The sequence below is a fragment of the Bos mutus genome, chromosome 25 (genome assembly GCF_027580195.1).
Source record: "Bos mutus isolate GX-2022 chromosome 25, NWIPB_WYAK_1.1, whole genome shotgun sequence".
NCBI classification, from domain to species: domain Eukaryota; kingdom Metazoa; phylum Chordata; class Mammalia; order Artiodactyla; family Bovidae; genus Bos; species Bos mutus.
The window spans coordinates 40,354,537-40,373,700 of record NC_091641.1 but is presented as its reverse complement, the minus strand read 5'-3'; the positions used below and the strand labels follow the sequence as shown (position 1 = coordinate 40,373,700).

General features: G+C 63.7%; 1 protein-coding gene across 2 annotated transcripts in view; it reads right to left on the bottom strand.

Moving 5' to 3' along the window:
• PKD1 (polycystin 1, transient receptor potential channel interacting) overlaps positions 1-17,282 on the bottom strand; it is a 39,481-nt gene extending 22,199 nt beyond the window's left edge. Inside the window, exons 1-9 of one of the 2 annotated variants that reach the window (XM_070362603.1) lie at positions 16,847-17,282; positions 3,832-3,903; positions 3,645-3,716; positions 3,391-3,560; positions 2,548-3,219; positions 2,280-2,463; positions 1,144-1,364; positions 775-890; positions 69-195 (exon numbers count right to left, since the gene is read on the bottom strand). In XM_070362603.1, the coding sequence (XP_070218704.1) occupies positions 69-195; positions 775-890; positions 1,144-1,364; positions 2,280-2,463; positions 2,548-3,219; positions 3,391-3,560; positions 3,645-3,716; positions 3,832-3,903; positions 16,847-17,061 (1,849 nt within the window). In that variant the 5' untranslated portion in view covers positions 17,062-17,282. The remainder of the gene's footprint in view (positions 1-68; positions 196-774; positions 891-1,143; positions 1,365-2,279; positions 2,464-2,547; positions 3,220-3,390; positions 3,561-3,644; positions 3,717-3,831; positions 3,904-16,846) is intronic. The other variant, XM_070362602.1, reaches the window with a different exon arrangement.
• Positions 17,283-19,164: the final 1,882 nt, after the last annotated feature.

The window sequence follows — 19,164 nt, the reverse complement described above, 5'->3', positions numbered from 1 at the left end:
GACAAGATGCAACAGAGCAGAGAGGCCATTCACGCCCCCCGAGTCCCGCTGCCAGGACGGGGTCCCACCTGCTCTGCGCCCCGCCCGGTACACCTGCAGCCGCAGTTGGGCGGGCCGGCCCAGTTCCTGCGTCCCGAACTCGGCAGCGGTGAGGAAGGCTTCGCGGCTCGGGCTCAGGCCAGGAAACGCCATCACCTGGCAGGGAGGGGGCCATTCAGCTCCGAAGGCCCCGACCCTCAGCCTGGCCCCACCCCGACATCCTAACACCCGCCAGTCAGGGGAGGAGCCCCCTAGTGGCCTCGTCTCACACAGTAGGAGACCACGTGGCTCAGGAGAAAAACATCAGGTCAAAACCGTCTCTGAGCAATAGGAACCCCACCTTCATTTGTAAAAAATACCCTCAAATGGAGAGAGAAGGCTCGGGAGATTGGGGGTTCTCCCGGGTGCCAGCCAGGGTGCTCCTCTCCTCTGCCCTGCAGTGGGTTTTCTAAATTCTCCCCACTGGACACAGGATGTTAATAAGTCCCAGCAAAAGGCTTCTTGGGGTTTTTGTGGAGGGACTGTCTTGCTTTTCAAACTAACTTATTTGGCCACACTGTGTCTCTTCTGCGCACGTGGGATCAATCCTCCTTGCGGCCTGCAGGATCTAGTTCCCCTGCCAGGGATCAAACCTGGTCCCGTGCACTGGGAGCGTGCAGTGCCAGCCACTGGACCCCTAGGCCAATCCCAGTCTTCTTGCTTTCTAGAAGCAAGAAGTCCGAAGGGCCCGCCTACCTCGACGGGCTCCTGGGGAGCCAGGAGGGCCTCCTGCTGTTCCAGGGGGCTCAAAGGCCCCTGTAGGTCCCCATTGGGCGCTCCCACGAGGAAGTTCTCTGCGTCCCACACGGGGCCTGGGGTACAAGCGTGCAATGAAATGGTAGGCCCGGGCGGGAGGAGAGTGTTGGGGGCCCAGGGGTTGAGGGACCTGGGACTGAGCCGCCTAGCAGCAGGCCCTGGCTCGCCGTAGACAGGGGACGCTCAGCAGACGTGTGACGAGCACTGAACCGGTGCTAGGAGCAGCTGTGCTGGCCAGGTGGGGAGGACTCCAGGGTTCCTGGCCAGGGCAGCAGGCGCTCCCACCCACCCACCCCGGGTCCCGCGCACCTCCGGGCCGCAGCTCACAGACGTAGCTGTGCGGCGCTGAGCACAGGTCCGTGTTGCACTGCCCAGCAGGCCCCAGGCGCACGCAGCGCTCAGCCGTGGCGGGATGCGGCTCCCCGGGCAGCCAGTTCTGGCAGCTCTCCAGGCTGAAGGCGCCGCCCTGGGGCGCGGGACCTGCTGCCGCCCCCTCCACAGCTGAGAAACCGATCCACACGTCCAGGCTCCTGAGGCAGACAGCGAAGGGCCGGCGCTCAGGGGCTCCCCAGGGATGGGCACCCGCCTCGCAGCAGCCCGTCAGGGGCTCCGCCTCTATCCCCACTTCCAGACAGGCACACTGAGGCTCGGAGACTGGACCTGGCAAGCGGGGCCCAGGCCAGAACCTGCCCAGCCCCACCCCACGGGGCTGGGGTCCAGCTGAGACCTGCAGGGGGCTCTGCCTCACTCTGGGCCGGCCACCGGACCCACTTACGTCCAGGGGAGGAGCAGGCTTCCAGGGGAGGCCTGTGGGCACCAAGACACCCACACACCGGCCCCCAAATGGGCCAGCCCCACAGCTCTGCAGGCAGAGACCCTCCTGGAGGCAGGGCGTGGGGGTGGGCGGCAGGGTCAGAGCCAGGCACTGGGGCTGTGTTACTACCTGGGGACCCCAGGACCCGGGGCAAGGGCTGTGACCGCTCTGAGCCTCAATCTCCCCTCAGGACACAGGACGTTCAGCGGGGCCCACAGCCCGTCAGCCCCTTCCCACAGGGACCCAGGGGGGCAGGGGGCCAGCCTCCACCCCATCACTCAGCAGGCTCTGAGGGCCACCCCTGGTGACTGCTGCGGAGCGGAGTCCCCCACAGGCCTGGATGGCCAGAGTGCCCAAGAGGCTCCTGGGCTGTGGGCGGCACTGACCACGGACCGCCCAGCAAGGTCACACCAGACCTGCCCCGCCCTCTGCAGGAGGGGCCCAGCTCGGGCAGACAGGGAGGACACAGGGCCGGGTAGGGGCCAACTACCACAGCGGGCACCCCTGTGGCCATGGCTGCATCAGGAGAACCGACAGGAGCAGCCGCCCACGGGCACAACACAGCTGCTGCCCGGAGCCCGCCGGCCGGCCAGACGCAGCCCCTGCAGACGCCCCACACCCGGGCAGGCACCTGGTGACACGGGAGACCAGGAAGTGCTGCACGGCGGGGCTGTCCACCATGGCCAGGGCGGCCCCAGCCCAGGCCCGGCACTGCTCCTGCGCCTGCGCCCAGGACGCCTTCTCTGCCCGCAGGCTGTAGCAGTGCCCATTGCCGGGGAAGATCTCCGTGTCCGAGGGGCAGAGCGGGTGCACCACTGGGGGCAGAGGGCAGAGACGGGCGTCAGTGTGTGCCCGGCCCGGGCAGTCCGCCCACCTGACGCGGCCAGGGCGGGCCCCACCTTGGGCTGGCTCCTCTCCCAGGGCCACGATGCTGTAGGCGGCCTCCAGGCCCGAGCCGCCGCGGTTTCGGACGCCGAGCTGCAGGGTCTCCTCACTGTGCACCGAGGCCACACAGACGAGCTCCAGGGCAGCGGGGGCTGCCTCCACCCGCACCTCCACCCCCAGCCGGGCAGAGCCCACCCCCAGGGCCAGCACGGCCGTTACGGGGTAGCGGCCGGGCAGCACATAGCGGTGAGTGGCGTCCGGGCCCGTGACATCCACCTCCGGGGAGCCATCACCGAAGTCCCAGTGCGTGGAGCTGACCGGCAGCGAGGCAGTGACATGGAAGACTGCGGGCTGGCCAGAGGCCAGGGGTCCTTGGGGCCCCAGCAGAGTGGCCCCCGGGGAGGCAGGGAAGACGTGCTGGAGGAGGCTGGGCCCCCGGCAGGCAGGGGCAGGGGGCAGGGAGGGGCCGGAGCAGGAGGGCAGGCAGGCGGAAGAGGCGTTGGGGGGCCGAGCCGCCCCGCACAGGCACCGGCCCTGCTCCGAGAGGGCTGCGAGGGCCTGGCCAGCCGCGAAGCAGAGGGCGCTGCAGGCCTCAGGGGCCAGTGGGCCCTCGGGGGCAGCCAAGAAGGCCACCAGCGCCACGGCGCCCGAGCTGTCGTCAGGGACACAGGCAACATACTCCTCACCTGCAAGGGCGGGCAGGCCGGTCCCAAGGGTGCGCCCCTCACCCCACCCCATCCCAGACTGCATCACCTCCGAGCCCTCCCGACCCCTCCCCAGTCAGTAACTGCCCCCCACCCGAGAGGACCTGCAGGGGTCCCACCTGGCCACTCAGCCATGCCCCCTGGCACACTCACCACAGGCTCCATCCAGCAGCGCTCCGCCAAGCAGCGGCTGACCAGCCAGGGGGCCAGGCCCGGCGCACGTGGCCGCCTCGGGCCGCACCACGCGGACCCGTTGCCCCTCCACCCAGCGCGGCAGCCAGGCCAGACCGCAGTCACACTCGAGCGGATTCCCGCCCAGACTTCTGTAGGGGGTGGGGCAGGCTCAGCGGGCAGCGCGGGGCCCCCAGGCCCAGCCACCCACAGCCAGCAAAACCATCGACACTTACATTTCACTTAAATTAAATAAATTAGCAAATATTCCTTCTTCTAACGTAGAAATCTTGTTGTTGCTTATGTCCCTGTAAGAAAGGAGGGGTTCAACGTGGTTTGACATGAGCCCCCGAACCACCACGGGGACAGGCTGCCGCCCGCCTGCAGCGTGGAAGCCCGCAGCCGCCCCTGGGGGACACTCACAGCTCCATCAACGCCGAGAGGTTAGCCAGTAGCCCAATGTCCAGCGCCTGGAGCAGGTTGTGGGAGACATCCCTGCAGAGTGCGGCAGACAGAGGTCAGCATGGGGCGGCCCAGACGCCCTCTGCCCGTGGCCACCCACCCGGAGCTCCGTTTGCCCAGGTCAGTGCTGCTGCCCATCTGGGAAACCCAAGGCAGGAGGAGCTGGCCCTAGCACTGTGTCCATGCCCTCCCCTGCCCCTCCTGCCCAGCAGGGTTGGGTGCATCGTGGGGGGCAGGCTTCACCCCTCCACACGGGGTTCAGAACACAGGAGGCAGCCCAAGGGTCTCCAGGGCTGGGCACCCAGATGCTGCTGGGGCGGGGGGGTGGGGGGTGTCCTGAGACACAGTGGGGCACAGACCAGACCAAGGGAGAGGGACCCTGGTGGAGGACCCCGCAGCACAGCAACAGTGACAGCCTGTGTTAACCCTCCGGGGTCAGGGCACCACGTAGAGCTGGACTCCCATAAACCCAGGCACTCAAGGTCAATAGAACCGTGTCAAAGAACCAACCCCAGCACAAGCACAGGAGAGGAATCAGGTTCTCAAAGCAGAAACTATGAACAGAAGGAAAATCTCAAAAGCCAGAAGATACAACTGCATAAAAGCACGCAACATCCACACAATATATCGGAAAACAAACTACCAGCTGGGAAAAGCACCAGCAATGAAGACCACGGATTGTTGTTCAGTCACTCGGTCGTGTCTGACTGCGACCCCATGGACTGTGGCACGCCAGGCCTCCCTGTCCATCACCATCTCCTGGAACTTTCTCAAACCCATGTCCCTTCAGTCGGTGATGCCATAAAGGCTCATAATACTCTCTCCATATGTGCTGTTAACAAACCATAAAGCAAGCAAGCTACTCCAGGAAAGAAAATTTTAAAAAGGCCAGAGATGAGAATAGGATGAGAAATACAAAACGTCACAGATGTACAAGAACACGCCCAGTCTTGTACGCCCAGTCTTGTAACAACTGGAGAAATGCCAAGAAAACAGCACAACAGCCCCTCGACCTGCCGACAGCCGCAGCGCTGGCGACATGGTGACACAGTGACAGCATGACCCCAGCCCCTTGCGAGTCCTCCCAGGGACACTCTCCAGCCACCAATGCCACCTCACCTCCCGGCCTGGAGGTGGAGGCCGGTCGCCCCACGTGTCCAGATTCTAGGATGGGGACGCCGGACCAGCCTGACTCAGTGGGCACCATTCTCCACACTGGCGTGGCCTGGGCCTCCCGCCCTCTGAGCCTCTGTGCGTCCGGGTGTCACGCTGGCCCTCGGACATCCCAGAATACCGCTCGCCAGCCCGGCCCTCCCAGTGATGACCACAGGCCTCGGGCCACGAGACCACAGTGCCTCCGCCAGGCCTGTCTGTCTCCAGGTCCCACCAGCCCAGTGCCCCCAGCCACAGCCCAGTCCAGACCCCCACCGCAGGTGCCCCCCCAGCCCTGCTGTCCCAGCTCCCTCAGCAGCTAGGGGCTGTCCCAAGCCCAGCTCCATTGCCCCACCCAGCCCATGCACAGTGGAGCTTAGTAAGAACTGGCTGGTGTGGAGACAAGGCCCTCCTGGGAGTCGAGGCCGAGTGAAGCCTACACCCCAAGTGCACACCTCGGGCGGTGCTGGGGTACCTAGGGCCACCCCTCACCCCCTGCTCACGACATCCAGGAACGAGGCTCAGGAAGCGACCCCCACCCCGATCCCTGACCGCTGCTCCTCCTGGAGCCTGGCTGTCCACGCAGGGCCTGGCGGCCACCTCTGCCCAAAGACTGGCTGTGCACCAAGGGCTGGAGGCCGGGTCTCAGCCAGGCCACTCACGTGACCCTGGCTCCCAACATGGCCTGGAGGGCTTCTGACCTTCATGTCACCAGCGGGGCTGCAGGTGACCGACAAAGGGAGCTCGGGCCAAAGAAGGGAGCTCCCATCCCTCTTAGGCCCCACCAAGGGGGTGAGGGAAGGTAGACTGGATGCACTCTGCTAACCCCTGGGAGCCAGGTCTCCCCCTCGGCATCGTGGGCAGCTATTGGGAGACTGGGCACTGAGCGGACGGCACGTGGACATGATGTGCTCCACTGACGCTGGCTGCAGCCTGCCTGGGAGCATGGGCACAGGCCCCAGGGAGGGGGCCACAGCAGCAGATGGGCAGGACCTAAGTCTCCACTGAACCAGGGGTGTCAAGAGGGGCTGTGAGCAGAGAGCCTCAGGCACCGTCAAGAGGGCTGCATAACCAGGGGCTGGGTCCTCCAGGCAGCGGGACCCCTGAACCTGGAGGGGGGTCCCTGGGGTCAGGACTGGGGCTCCTGGTGGGATCGGACGGGGTGGAGGCGTCAGCCCGGAGGCCCAGCAGCCCCACCACGGCTCTGCCAGTGGCCTGACTGCACGGGCCAGGGGGACGCTGGACTTGACAAAGGTTCTGTCCTGGCGACAAGCTCAAATGACGGCATAGGCCACCCAGGAATGGCACACGGCCGCACACCTGCCTGGAGACGCGACGGGAGAGACACAGGGCGAGACGCTGCAACGCATGTGCAGCCCGGCTGCAGCCACCCAGGCCTGAAGGAGCCCCTGGCCTGCCCATCATCACGTTAAGCTGCTGAAGTTCACGCCAAGCCTCCAGCCTGCTGCTGAGGAGTGAGCTCGATGCCACTGCGTGGTCACTGAACCCTGGATTCTTAATGGCTGGTGAAGATTCCACAGGCAGAGTTTATCCTGTTGATCTGTCCCACAAAGCTACCGGGAAGAGTCCTAACAACCAGAGGATTGCCGGAGCACGCCGGGCTCTCACCAGATGGCCTGGGGAAGGCTCCCCAGCACCGCTGATGCTGCTGACAGAAGCAGTGTCCATTATAAACAGCTGCAGACAGTCACATCTACTTTAAAAAAACAGGGAAACACGGTGCCTCCCACACCACTGCACACTAGCCCACACTAGGCTGCTGGGGCTCCCAGGCCGTCCCCGGGGTGGGAAGGGACAGGCCGGGAGACCAGCGGACATGGCCAGTTTCTACCCGACGTCAAGTTCAGCGTCCCCGAGCTGGGGAGGGCAGGCCAAGAGAAACTTCAATTAGACCCACGCAGGGGCTGAAGAGGGCACAGCTGTGGAGCCCGAGACTCCGGGGTGGGGCTGCAGAAGCCTCAGCCCCAGGCTGTCGGAGGACCCAGAGGTGGGCCTGGGGGACACTGGGGCCCGAGGGGGCGTGCAGGCCTGAGGCCCCCGCCAGGGCCTCAAGCGGAAGAGAAAGGAGGACAAGCGCTGCAGTGTTTTCCACATCCCGGTTTCTGGAAAATCCATCATTAGTGGCAGCTCCTGGGAGCCATCTGTGGTTGGCTCCCGATCACCGTGGTGCCAGAAACCCAGGGCGGGAGGGGGGCAGGGTGACCCTGGCATCCCCGCCACTCGGCCAGCACCACCTCCAGGATGCCACCCTGGCCCCACTGACCCACGGCCCAGCTCAGTCCTCCACCCAGTCCTAGCCAGCTGCCCCCAGAAGACTTCCCCTACCCCTGCCTGAGGGGCGCGGCCACACGCTCCCCGCCCCAGAAGTCCCTCGCCCGGGACTCCCCTGGGCGTGCCCAGGGCCCAGGTGCAGAAAAAGACCCTGCAGCCTGAAGGCAGGTCCAGCACAGAGCCGGGCACACCACCACGGGCCAGAGCCTCCTGGGAGCGTGCGGAAGGGTAACGGGGCGAGCTGGGGGGCTGGGCAGAGGGGACCCTCAAGGCGGACTCTGCTGGAGTCTCTCAGCCCTGAACGGCCACCTCTCCACATCTCCATCTGCTTTTGTCGTCACCATTCTAGGAGAATGCCACGGCTGCCAAGGGCCAGCCCCATCCCGCTCCAGCCCCTCGGGTTTCCTCTGCACCCTGCCCCGACTCGGGTTCCCAGTCTTACCGAGTCTGGGATGGGGAACACGGCCAGCCTAGGGAGCCACCTGCAGAAGCCCAGCAGGGTGGCTGGCCAAGCGCCACAGTGGGCAGCCGTCCCCACAGGGAGGAGAGCTCACACCCAAGAGGGGCTATGCCACATGGTGTCAGCCCTCTGGGTCATCCGGACCTCCCAGGCTAGCCACTTCCGGGGACCCAAGGCGGGAGGGGAAAGGGGGACCTGTGGCCCACACCCCCGCACCAGCACGAGCCAGGCCAGCTCCCTGGGCACCAGGGACCAGGCCACAAGCCTGGCCCCCAAATGCCCACAGCCCTGGACTACGACGGGGGTGTCTTCACACACGGCCCCGCCCCTGCTGTTCTATTTACTTAGGTATTTATTCAGCAGCATCAGGCTCTTCGTGGTGGCGTGTGGGCTCAGCCGCCCCGCAGCACGTGGGATCTCAGCTCCCAACTGGGAATCGAACCTGCGTCCCCTGCACTGGAAGGAGGCTTCTTAACCACCACACTGTTCCCTCTCCTGACCCGGGACAGGCAGGGGTGTTGGGGAGGAAGACCCCTATTCAACCCCCAGGCCCCAGCCTTCCCCTCCTCCCTCCAGCGCCCAGCAGTCACTCCCCCCACCCTGCGGCAGGCCCAGCCCCACCACCCCCTCCCGCCCCCGTCAGACACCCAGCCTCCCAGGGGACTGTGTCGTGTCCTTCCCAGCCCAATCTCTCCTGCTGTAGCAGCAGCTGGGGCGGGGATCCCTGCTTCCACCAGCCAGGGGGGCCTGGGGGACAGCACTGAGCCCCCCACCCTGTGGACGCCAGCGGCTCCATCTCCCCCCACACGGGGCCCATCCCCTGCCTCCAGCACCAGGCCTTGCAGAGGGGAAGGGATGCCTCAGGACCCAGAGGAGAGATAGGGCAGGCCACAGGGCAATGCTGAGGGAAGAGGTGCCCGATGCGGAGCCCAAGGACAGGGTCCTTCTTGAGCCCGGGTGGCTCCCAGGGCGTCGCCTCCTGGAGCTGGGGACGTGGAGGGACCCGCGCTGCTGCCCTCAGCAGCCTCAGTTTCCCCCTCTGCCCAGGCGGGGGGTGGGGGTGGGTGCCCACTCCCCAGTCCAGATGCCCGGCGGGGTCTGGGGGCCAGCCAGAGCCCCCGAGGAAACATCTGCACATTCCAGACGCGTGTGGTCAGCAGTGGAGGCGGGCGCCAGGCCCCAGCCCACACCCCACCCCGTAGCGCTGGCCGCCACGCTGGAAACAGGGTTCCAGAGGGGCCGCCTGCACGCTACGTAACCGCACGGCGGGCCAGCGGCCGCCTCCCCCTGGCAGGACGGGATGGGACGGCCCTGCCCCCCATTCCTCTCCACAGTGGCCCCAGGGCTCCGGGTAAACAGGGACCCCCCACCACGTCCCCTTGGGGGCCAGGCCCAGGTGGAAGGGGCAAGAGGCCACAGGCTGGCCCCAGGCCCCTGGGACCCTGCAGGCCAGTCCAGACCCAGTGCCCCCACTTGACACAGCAGTAACGGCTCCCTTTGGCAGCGGGATGGGGTGGGTCAGTCTGAGTCTGCTAACCTCGCTCTGTCTTCATGAACTTCTATTTATGGTGAGCGAGGCTGGCTTCCAGGGCCGGAAATGATGTTTAAATTAATGAATTCAAGTTTTGGGGAGAGAGCTGATCTGAAGAAAAACACGCAGAGACGGTGAGAGGCAGGCGAGGGGCCCGGGAGGCCTGGCTGGAGCCGCCCACCCCCATCTGGCTCCTGACGAGGCCCGGGGACCAGTGAGAGGGGGGGTCTGGGCCTCTAACAGGGGAGAGGCCGCGGGAGCCCCGGGCGCCTGTCTCAAGCATCAGACAGGAGGGGCCTGTCTCCAGGGCGCGTGGAGAGGCTCCCTGCAGGGTGTGGCCAGCCCGCGGCTCAGCTGTCAGCAGGACGAGGCACAGGTGTCTGGTGCGGGGCTGCCCTGCCCGGGAAGCCCCTGGACCCATAGGCCGTGGCGGGGAAGGGAGCCCCGAGGAGGGGCCTTCCCAGGGCAGCCCACCCAGAGGTGGCCTCCAGGCGGCCTCCACTAACCAGGCCAGGATGGGGCGAGGGGCCAAGGAAAAGGAGCCTCCCCAGCTGGGGACTGAGGGCCATGCTTCAGTCCCCGGGGTCGCCCCCGCTTGGCGGGGGGCAGGCACGTGGCCTCCCGCGTTCCAGGGGCAGGCATGTCGGCCCAGGTGGCGGGCAGTCCTATTGCCCAGGGAGCTCCAGGTCTCAGCCTGTGGGCACGGGGTCTGCGAGCATGGCCTGGGGCACCGGCAAAGCTGGCCTCCACCGCAGGGCACGGTCCTTTCCAGGGCAGCCCCGCAGGACCCCAAGATGGGGTCCAGGGCCCGGGGGCTCAGAACTGGGGACACACTCCACCCGGCCTGGGCCCATGGGCACCTCAGGGGGTTCAGAAGGCCCCCAAACGCAGCCCCCCCACCCGGCCTGGGCACGGCTGGGCCCTTCGGCACAGGCGGCTGCCAAGCCATGAGGAACGAGGTGTTCCGGGAAGAAAGGACGTGCGTGAGCTGCATTTTCCAGCAAGATTGCCGGCACCCGGCCCGCTGGTCAGCCCAGAGCCGGGCCCAGGGCCGCCGCCTCCCCAGACGGCGCAGCAGGAGCGGGCTGTTTTCACCCCAGCGCTCGGCGGGCTGGGCCCGGCTGGGTTCCCGCTGCGGCGCTGGCACGGCAGAATGTTCCGGAAAGGAAAATGCACGTCTTGTCCAAAATGGCTTCCTCACTTGAAACCAAACCCCAGCCGGGGCCCCCCTCGGGAGCCAGGGTCCCCACACGCCCACCCACAGGCGGCACTGCCACTGGCCAGCTGTCATAAGATGCCTTATACCTTCACTGCGTTACATGTCCACACGGGAAGGCGTGGGACACGCAAACATGTAAAACTGAGATGAAGACACTAGAGAAGCGTGCCTGGCACACGTGCCTGCCTCCAGAGGCAGGAGGCCTCTGGACACGGGGCCTCCAGGACTGGGTGCTGAAGGGTGTGTAGGAGCCTGCCTGCCCGAGGTTCACTCATGTGTCTGGTCTGAGCAGCACAGTCACATGCGCACCACAAGGGCGCCTCTCCTCAGGCCTGTGTGCTCTGCAGCAGGACAGGTCCTAGGGGCCCAACCCCTGGCCAGCACTTGGGGACCAGTGGTAGACTCTGAGCTCATTCAGAAGGGTCTGGGGGTCCACTCTGGCAGCGGCTAGGATTATGTGGCCACCATCAACTGAGTGCGTGGGACACCGCACACCCTCACCTCTGAGGCCCACAACCACATCAGTCGCATCCACTCACGGTGCCCAAATGCAGGGCAGGCAACCGAAACTCAGAGAGGGTGAGTGACTTGGGCATGGTCACACAGGAAGCGGAGGGGCTGGGATGGGAACCAGGTCTGCCCATGCTCCTCCTGGGGGATTGCTGGGAAGGACCAGAGCAGGGACAGCCAAAGGAATTGGGAGAGAACTGGTGGGCGGGGCCAGGCAAGCGGCTGGGGCTGAGTCAGAGCCCACCTGGTCCCCTTTGAACACACCCTGCCCCACTCAGGGATACCCTCACCGCCACCGAACCCCAGGCCCCTCAGTGCAGCTCCAGGGAGAGGCCCTGAGCACGCCCAGACCATCTCTCTGCCACAGCCCACCAGCCAGGCAACCCCAGGAAGCGACTCAACCTCAGTTTCCTGGTCTGTAAAATGGAACCGACTGCAGTTCCCAGGCCACGGCACCACACCGCCGGACAGAGAGCTCAGCAGAGTCCTGCTCGCCGCAGCCAGGCAGGGAGGCCAGGAGGCAGCAGGAGGAGGTGTGTGTGCCCCCCTGGGTACTTTCTTCAGGGGTCTGTTTTTTAATCCGCCAACTATAAAGGTCACCCTTCCAGAACATACAGTTCAGTGGTTTTCCATATACTCCCAGGGCTGGGCAACCACCACCCCTAATTCCAAGACCATCTCACCCCCCAGGGGGAAAACCAGCATGCTTGGCCACCACCCCCAGCCCCAGCCCCACTCCAGCTGCAGACACTCGTCCACTTGCACCTCCATGGCCTTGCCCACTCTGGACGTTTCACATCAGCACAATCACACAACACGTGGTTTTCTGCATATGAGTTCTGTCACAGAACACGTTTCCAAGGCTCACCACGTTGCAGCAAGCCTCAGCACCGCATTCTTTCCCGTGGCCAAACAGTATCTTACAGACAGGCCACACTCTGTGCACATATCCATCTCCAATACATACTGGGGCTGTTTCCACCTCTTAGATCCTCTGAACAGAGCTGCTGTGGACATTTGCATTCAAGTTTTTGTGTGGACGTGGGTTTCGTTTCTTCCGGGCCTACACCGAGGGGCAGAACGGCCAGGCCCTCTGGTGACTCTACGTGTACTTTTCCAAGGAGCTGCCGGACTGTCTTCCAGGCGTGCCCCATCCCCGCCAGCCACGGACGAGGATTCTCACCAACACCCAACACCCAGTATCGTCTGTCTTTTGGGGACAGCCAGCCCAGTGGGTGTGAAATGGTATCTCCCTGGAGTTTCGATTTGCATTTCTCTGAAAGCTAGACACAGGGTCTTTTCACATGCTTATTAGTCACTGGTGTGTCTCCTTTGTAGATTGGCCTGTTCAGATGCTCTGCCTGCTTTTTAGCTTTGAGTCACTGAGTTTTTACATATTCTAGCTAGGAGTCCTTCATCAGACAGACGACATAACACGTGTTCCCCACCCTTCTCCAGGCTGGTGGCTGTCCTCACTGCTCCGGGGCCTGCCTGTCTCCTGAGGGTCTCCGGGCACTGGGAGCGCTCTCTTGTCCATCCCTTCAGGTCCCCGGGTCACAGCTGTAGCTGAAGTCTCCCCATTCACCTGCCCGCCCTGCCAGGGGCCACAGACAGGAGCGGTGTGCGCACAACCCTGCCGTCCGGCCCTTGCCAGGCAGCTCCTGGGACATGCACTCGCAGTCTGCTTCTCCCAGCGCAGGTGGCTCAGGGACCCTGAGGGGGGAGACCAGCTCGGCACACAAGGCGCCTCTGCACCCTAGCCCACGGTCTCTCTACAAGATGCCAATTATGACGCTTCTCTCCTGGGTCCTTCAATGCTGCCCCACTGCCCTCTCTCCAGAGGCCCCACCTGCCGCCCCCCATCACCTGGAACCTCTGAGCTAGGCCATCCACTCTACGTGGGATGCTCTCTCCTGGCGCGGGGTGACACCTGCACGAGCGCTGAGCACTGGCTTCAGTGTCACCTACGTTGGAGATCCCTCTGGGGCCCCTGCAAAGTGGCCTCCTCTCTATCACTGGGGTTACATGCATGCATGTGTAGGAAGCCACATGTATGGCTGTCTACATGGTGCGTGGCAGTACACACAGGCCAGGCGCACTCCGAGCCCAGGGGTTCCCTCCCCAACACCCACCTTCCCTCACCCGTGCAGCTCCCCCGGGGCTGCATCTCCCAGAGCCCCCAACACCCCCTAACAGTTAGGGGGACATGTGAGGAGGGGCAAGGCCCTGGGTGCCCCCAGCCAATGGCAGACCCCAAGGCCCCAATATCCTAGTCAGAGAAGCAAACCCCTACTGAGTCCCTGCTCCGAGCCTGGTCCTAGACCTGACATCCATGAGACAGTATGAGGCCCACTCAGAGCCCCTGGCCATCACCCAAGAAGCGGCCGGCTAAAATCAGCCACACTGGACATGATGGACAGATAGCACCCGGAGCAGTACCACCCCATCTAGAACTCTCTGTGCTGACCCGGCCAACACGGCAGCCGCTGGTCCTGTGGCTCGAGCACCTGAAATGTGGCTCCCCACCCAACACAGCTCTGGGCCTGACCAGCAGTGTCCGGGAAGGACGCCAAGGGCAGAGGGACACACAGAGACATGACCCCACACCAGGTGCCGTGGGAGCCAGTCTCTTCAGCAAATCACAAGAGAGGGAAGAGAGACGGAAGGAGAGCCTGCACACCCGCAGAGATTTAAAAGACATCAACTAGCTGCACTGCCACTGCGTGGACCTTATTTGGATCCTAATTTGATCCAGTGAAAACACTGAGACGACCACAAATTTGAACACACTGGACACGAAAGGGACCAGGGAACTGTGCACTGTTTCGGGTGTGATCAGGGGTCGCCATACATTTCCCAAGGCCAACAGGTCAAATGTAGGATGGCTGGAGCTTGCTTCCAAAAGGGGTGGGGGTGAGGGTGGAGCAGCGGGCTAGGCCACAGGGCAGTGGGGTCTGTGAGGTTCATCACGCTCTTCCGCCCACTTCTATGTAAGTTCAAACTCTCCAGGATAAAAGCTTTAAAAACAGGAGCGCAGCCACCTTTTCCCCACTCCAGTACTCTTGCCTGGAAAATCCCATGGATGGAGGAGCCTGGTAGGCTGCAGTCCATGGGGTCGCTAGGAGTCAGACAGGACTGAGTGACTTCACTTTCACTTTTCACTTTCATGCATTGCAGAAGGAAATGGCAACCCACTCCAGTGTTCTTGCCTGGAGAATCCCAGGGACAGAGGAGCCTGGTGGGCTGCCGTCTATGGGGTCGCACAGAGTCGGACACGACTGAAGCAACTTAGCAGCAGCAGCAGCAGCAACCACCCTTTACTGAGTGACGTCATCCTGTTCAGGTTGCCACCTCCCAGCAGCAAGCATTATTTAACCCAAGGAGGCTGGGGTCTCAAAACCCTGGGTCATCCTGCAAGCCCCGAATCCCCTACCAGCCAGCCCTTGTCCCCCACCAAGTCAGGACACAGCTGTCCTGCAGCACCTCAGGCTGGCCAAGGAGTCTCAAATGGAGGGGTGCCTGCCTGACACTGATGACAGAGACGCTGGGCCGGAGTCCCCTAGGCTCAGGCTAGGGTGACACCCAGGAGGCAGGGCCTGGACGCGTACACCCTCCTGCAGGGGGCTCCCTGGCATCTCGGACCTCATTCCTGCGCCCTAAGAGAAGGTTCACCTGCCTCCCTCTCTCTGAGGGGGGTGCGGTTTGCAGAGTGGACAGGCAAGGATGATGGCTGGGGCAGTCCACAGAGAACAGACGGTGGCGTGGGGGGGGTTGGGCGGGGGCAGGACAGGCAAGGATGATGGCTGGGGCAGTCCACAGAGAACAGACGGTGGCGTGGGGGGGTTGGGCGGGGGCAGGCCTTAGCATCTGCAGTCAAGGGTCCAGTTTCCTGTGGGCTCCTCGCACTGAGCCCTGCAGAAATCTCTGAGGCAGCTTCAGAGTGTCGACTGGAACGTGAAGTCTCCTTGGTTCCCCGAATCCCTCCTCCCAGGCTGCAGGGCCAGCAGCCCTGGAATCCTGCCGCCTCAGGCCAGGCCGCCAGCTCCTGAACGTCCAGAGGCTAAGTGGACACACGCAAGGCTCAGGCTCCACTGCTGTCCTGCTCCCTGCTGCAGGCCTCTGGCCGACCTACCAGTACCGTTTATTTCCTGGACAGCTCCTGGAGGCCCGCCTGCTGCCAGGTGACGAGGAAGCGGGAATAACCAGCAGGAGCTGGGGCCTGACCCCCAGCAGCTCTTGGCCCACCAGAGATGGAGGCAACCTCATTCACAACATCCAGAAACAAGGGCCAGGGGTGGATCCAAAACAATTACGTGGGCACTGGCCGCAGACAGGAAGCCCATCTCCGCAGAGACAGCCGTGACGGCAAACACCAGCTGTCAGGGAGCAAGACGACAGCGTGGTCCCAAGGCTCCCAGCCGCTGCCCCTGGAGAACCAGCTCCCTCACAACACCCAGCAGAGCTCCAAGGAGGAACCCTCCAGGAGAAGCACCCGCCCCTGCTCCGCCCTCAACATCCAAACTCGCCTGAACAGAGACCACGAGGGTCCCCCTAAAAAGAGGCAGCCACACACTGGAGTCGCCCAGAGATTGTTACAAAACCAAATCCAAGCTTTAATAAGCCTGGGGATGTTGAACACCCGCCCCAAAGGGATTCCAGCATGCAGCCAGGGAGCCATGGAGTCCTGGCTGAGGTGTCTGGAAACACCCAGACAGGGCCCTGAGGATGTGTATCACAGGCCAGGAGACTGCCCCCAGCTCTGGGGTCAACTGTCTGAAAACCTCAGTTCCCCGCACCCTTTACAATCCAACGCTGCTTCTGCCAGGCATCGGCTGTTACTGGTCACTTGTGCTTAGACAAAGCACATCATCGTCATCTCCAGCCTGTGTTCCCATCTGTACAATGGGCATCTCTGCTGCACCTCACCTCAGAGGGTCAGGCTGAGGTTTAAGCGTGACAATTCACAACCACACCTTGACGCAGGCCGAGGCTGGAGGTGAGCTCTCCATAAAGACTGCGTGTTATTATTTCCTCCAAAATGCAAACCTGAGGATGATTTTTCAGCGTTTTAAACCCCTCCACGGCAATCACAGTCACCCACTGTTCCCAGGATAACATCAGAGCGCTAAACAGGACAAATGAGGCCCGCGAGGACCCTAACCCACCTCCCATCCTGCCCTCACTTCCCCTACAGCTGTCACAATACACCCGAGCTCGACCAAGTCCAGCCCCTCGGTCTTCCCCTTCCACTTCAAGCATCAGGCCAATTCTAAGCATCCGGCCAATTCTAAGCATCCATCAAGAGCTCTACACTGCCCAGCCCAGCTTCCTCCTCCTGGGCTCCCAGGTGCTGGGTATCGCCCCAGGCCAAGCCGCATCCTATTAGTCTCTAATTAGCGTTGAAGTATGAGCGGGAGACCGCCCCGCCCCGCCCCGCCAGAGCCCACGGGCCCCGGTCCGCTGGCGTTCGCGGGGCCCTGCCGGGCGCGCGGTCTCCGCCTGCACAGAATCCGGGATTTTCCTATTTCCCTCTGGCTGAGGCCAGGCGGGCTGAGAGCCGGCCGCGGGCCCAGGTTTTCCTTATTTAGTCGGGCCGCCCTCACTACGCTGGAGCCTCGCCCTGGGAGAGGCCTGGCCCGCACCCCGTTTCCCCTTCTGGAGGCCGGGGACGCGCCCACGCCCTGCGAGGCCCGCCAGGCCGGCGGCCTGCCCGGCCGGCCTCTCCCCGGAGGGTGCAGGCGCCCCGCGCCCCTGCAGGCCGCCGGGCGCCATGGCAACCACCGGGCTCGCGCGGCGGGCGCGCGTTACTCACAGCGCGGTGGCGTCCGCGGGGATGCGCAGCGCGGGCCCGAGCGTCCGCAGCCCCTGGCCTGAGCAGTTGACGAGGCAGGCGGCGCCGGGCGCCGGGCCGCAGAGGCAGGGGGGCGCGCACGGCCCGCAACCGCGCCCGGGGACCCCCGCCAGCGCCCCGAGCCACAGGCCCAGGCCCAAGGCGAGCGCCAGGCGGGCGGGCGCGGCGGGCGGCATCCTCAGGGCAGCGCAAGCATGGCCCCGGCCCGCTCCCGAGGGCCCGAGCGCCCCCGGCCCCGGCGGCCGCGGCTCAGGCGGGGCCCCCACACGACATGGCTTGCAGCGGGGCTGTATCCGGCGGCGGCCGCGGCCTGTCTGCCTCCGCGACAGCCTCTCGGCGCTCGGGGCCGGCCGGGTCCTCCACCGCCCGCTCGCGCGCTGGCGCTGCAGTGCGGCCCGGCCGTCAGCTCCTCCTCCTCCCGGCGCGGCGCGGGGCGGGGACACCCTCAGGCCACGCCCCCGCGCCGCAGAGTCGGGAGCGGCGCGGGGAGGGTTCGGGGGCGGGGCTTCAGGAGGCTCCGCCCCTCGCGGGGTAGTGGGCGGTGGGCGGTGGGCAATGGGCGGTGCTAGGTGGGCCTGGCGTCTTGAGCTCCGCCCTTCGCTCCAGGCCGTAGGCCCGGCCCCCGGCTCTGCTCCCCAAGGAGCGCAGGCCGCTGCTCCCGACTCTCGGGTCGCCTCGCCGCGTGTCAGTGCCCGGGAGCAGTCACAGCAGCACTGAAAACACCAGCCGGCACCTCCAAGGCCCGGCTATGCGCGCTCATCCGCTCCCAGCGCCTCTGTCCTCCTCCACCACTGCGGTTTCCCGAGTGCTTGGCACACAGTAGGCACTCAATAAATGCGCATCGCTTTTCGGTGCTGTGACTCTGCCAAGGGAGCTTTTGTTCCTCTCTGTGCTCAGGACATAATTATGAAACAAACGCACGTGGTGGGATGAATCCAAACCGAACAACTTGGATGAATCCTGAAAATATGTTAGAAGTCAGACACAAAGGACAACATATTATACGATTCCATTTATTTTAAAATGTTCAAAATAGGCAAATCCATAAAGACAAGAAGTAGATTCATGGCTCCCTGGACTGGAGGGAGAGGAAATGGGGAGTGGCTGCTAATGACTATCGGGCTCCTTTTGGAGATAAGAGGTTCTGGAGTTAGATAGTGGTGATGGTTGCAGGGTCTTGCAAATACACTAAAATCACTGAACTGTGCTCTTAAAAGGGTGAATTTTATGGTATGTGAATCAACTTTTAAAATAAAGAAAAAATAAAATTGCTGGACCATTTGGTCATGAGTGGATACCTGACCCAAGCTGGTCAGTTAAGTCCCTCCACCACAGCCTGGATAGAGTAGACACAGGGAGGGGGTCCCCAGACTGCCCTGGGTTCAGGGCCTCTGTCCCACGTAAGCCCCTATCTCACTGTCCTGAGACTTGGGGTCAGGCTGTGTCTGGAGACTTCCCAGCTCCCTCCGTGTGCTCCGTCTTTAGCTAGCTGGCAGCCTCAACTGAGTCCACAGGCGCTAGGCCCAGGTCCCGAGGCCACTTTCTGGGGGAGTCCCGGTAAGACCACCGTGTGGGCACACTGAAACTCTGCTATTCCCTGGGAGGTAAAACAGCACAGGTACCTTCCTTTCTCAAGTGGGCCGTGGCGTAGCAAACCTGTTTTAGGACTGGGAGAGGGTCACATCCAGGAAAGACCCAAGGAAGAACAGGTTCCCAGCTCAGGCCCCAGCTGGAGATGAACAGGGCACAGCCTGCCAGCCTCACAGGCCAATGACCCAGGAGCAGGCAGAGGCTCTAGCGGGTAGGGGAAGCGGATGGTCCTGGTCCAGCAGCAGGGTCCATTCTCAAGACTCAGTTCTCACAACCTACTTTGTCCCCAAATCAGTACCTTAGAGCAGTTTGGGGGAGGGGCTTAAGTGAGACCCAAGGAGGAGCTTCCATCCTAACAGGGAAGGATCATGAAGCCAGCAGACCTCTTGGGCCTCGAGGACCTTTTGACATAGAGTCACAGAGGGAATACTTGGGGATCCTGCTTGGAAACACTGGCATGGAGGCTGAGCCACAGTGGGCTTAATGGGACGAAGCAAGGGGAGGGGAAGGAGGCCCAAGTGGGGAACAGTCTCAGGTCTGGCTGGGGGCGGGGGAGGAGGAGGAGGCTCAGATGGTGCCCTTCCTGGGGGCAAGTGTCAGAATGGGTGGAGAGACTGTTGTCTGAGGCCCGGTGTTGGGGCGGGCAGGGAGAAGAGATGTGGGGGGAAAGGTGAGGAGGGGCTTCTGGA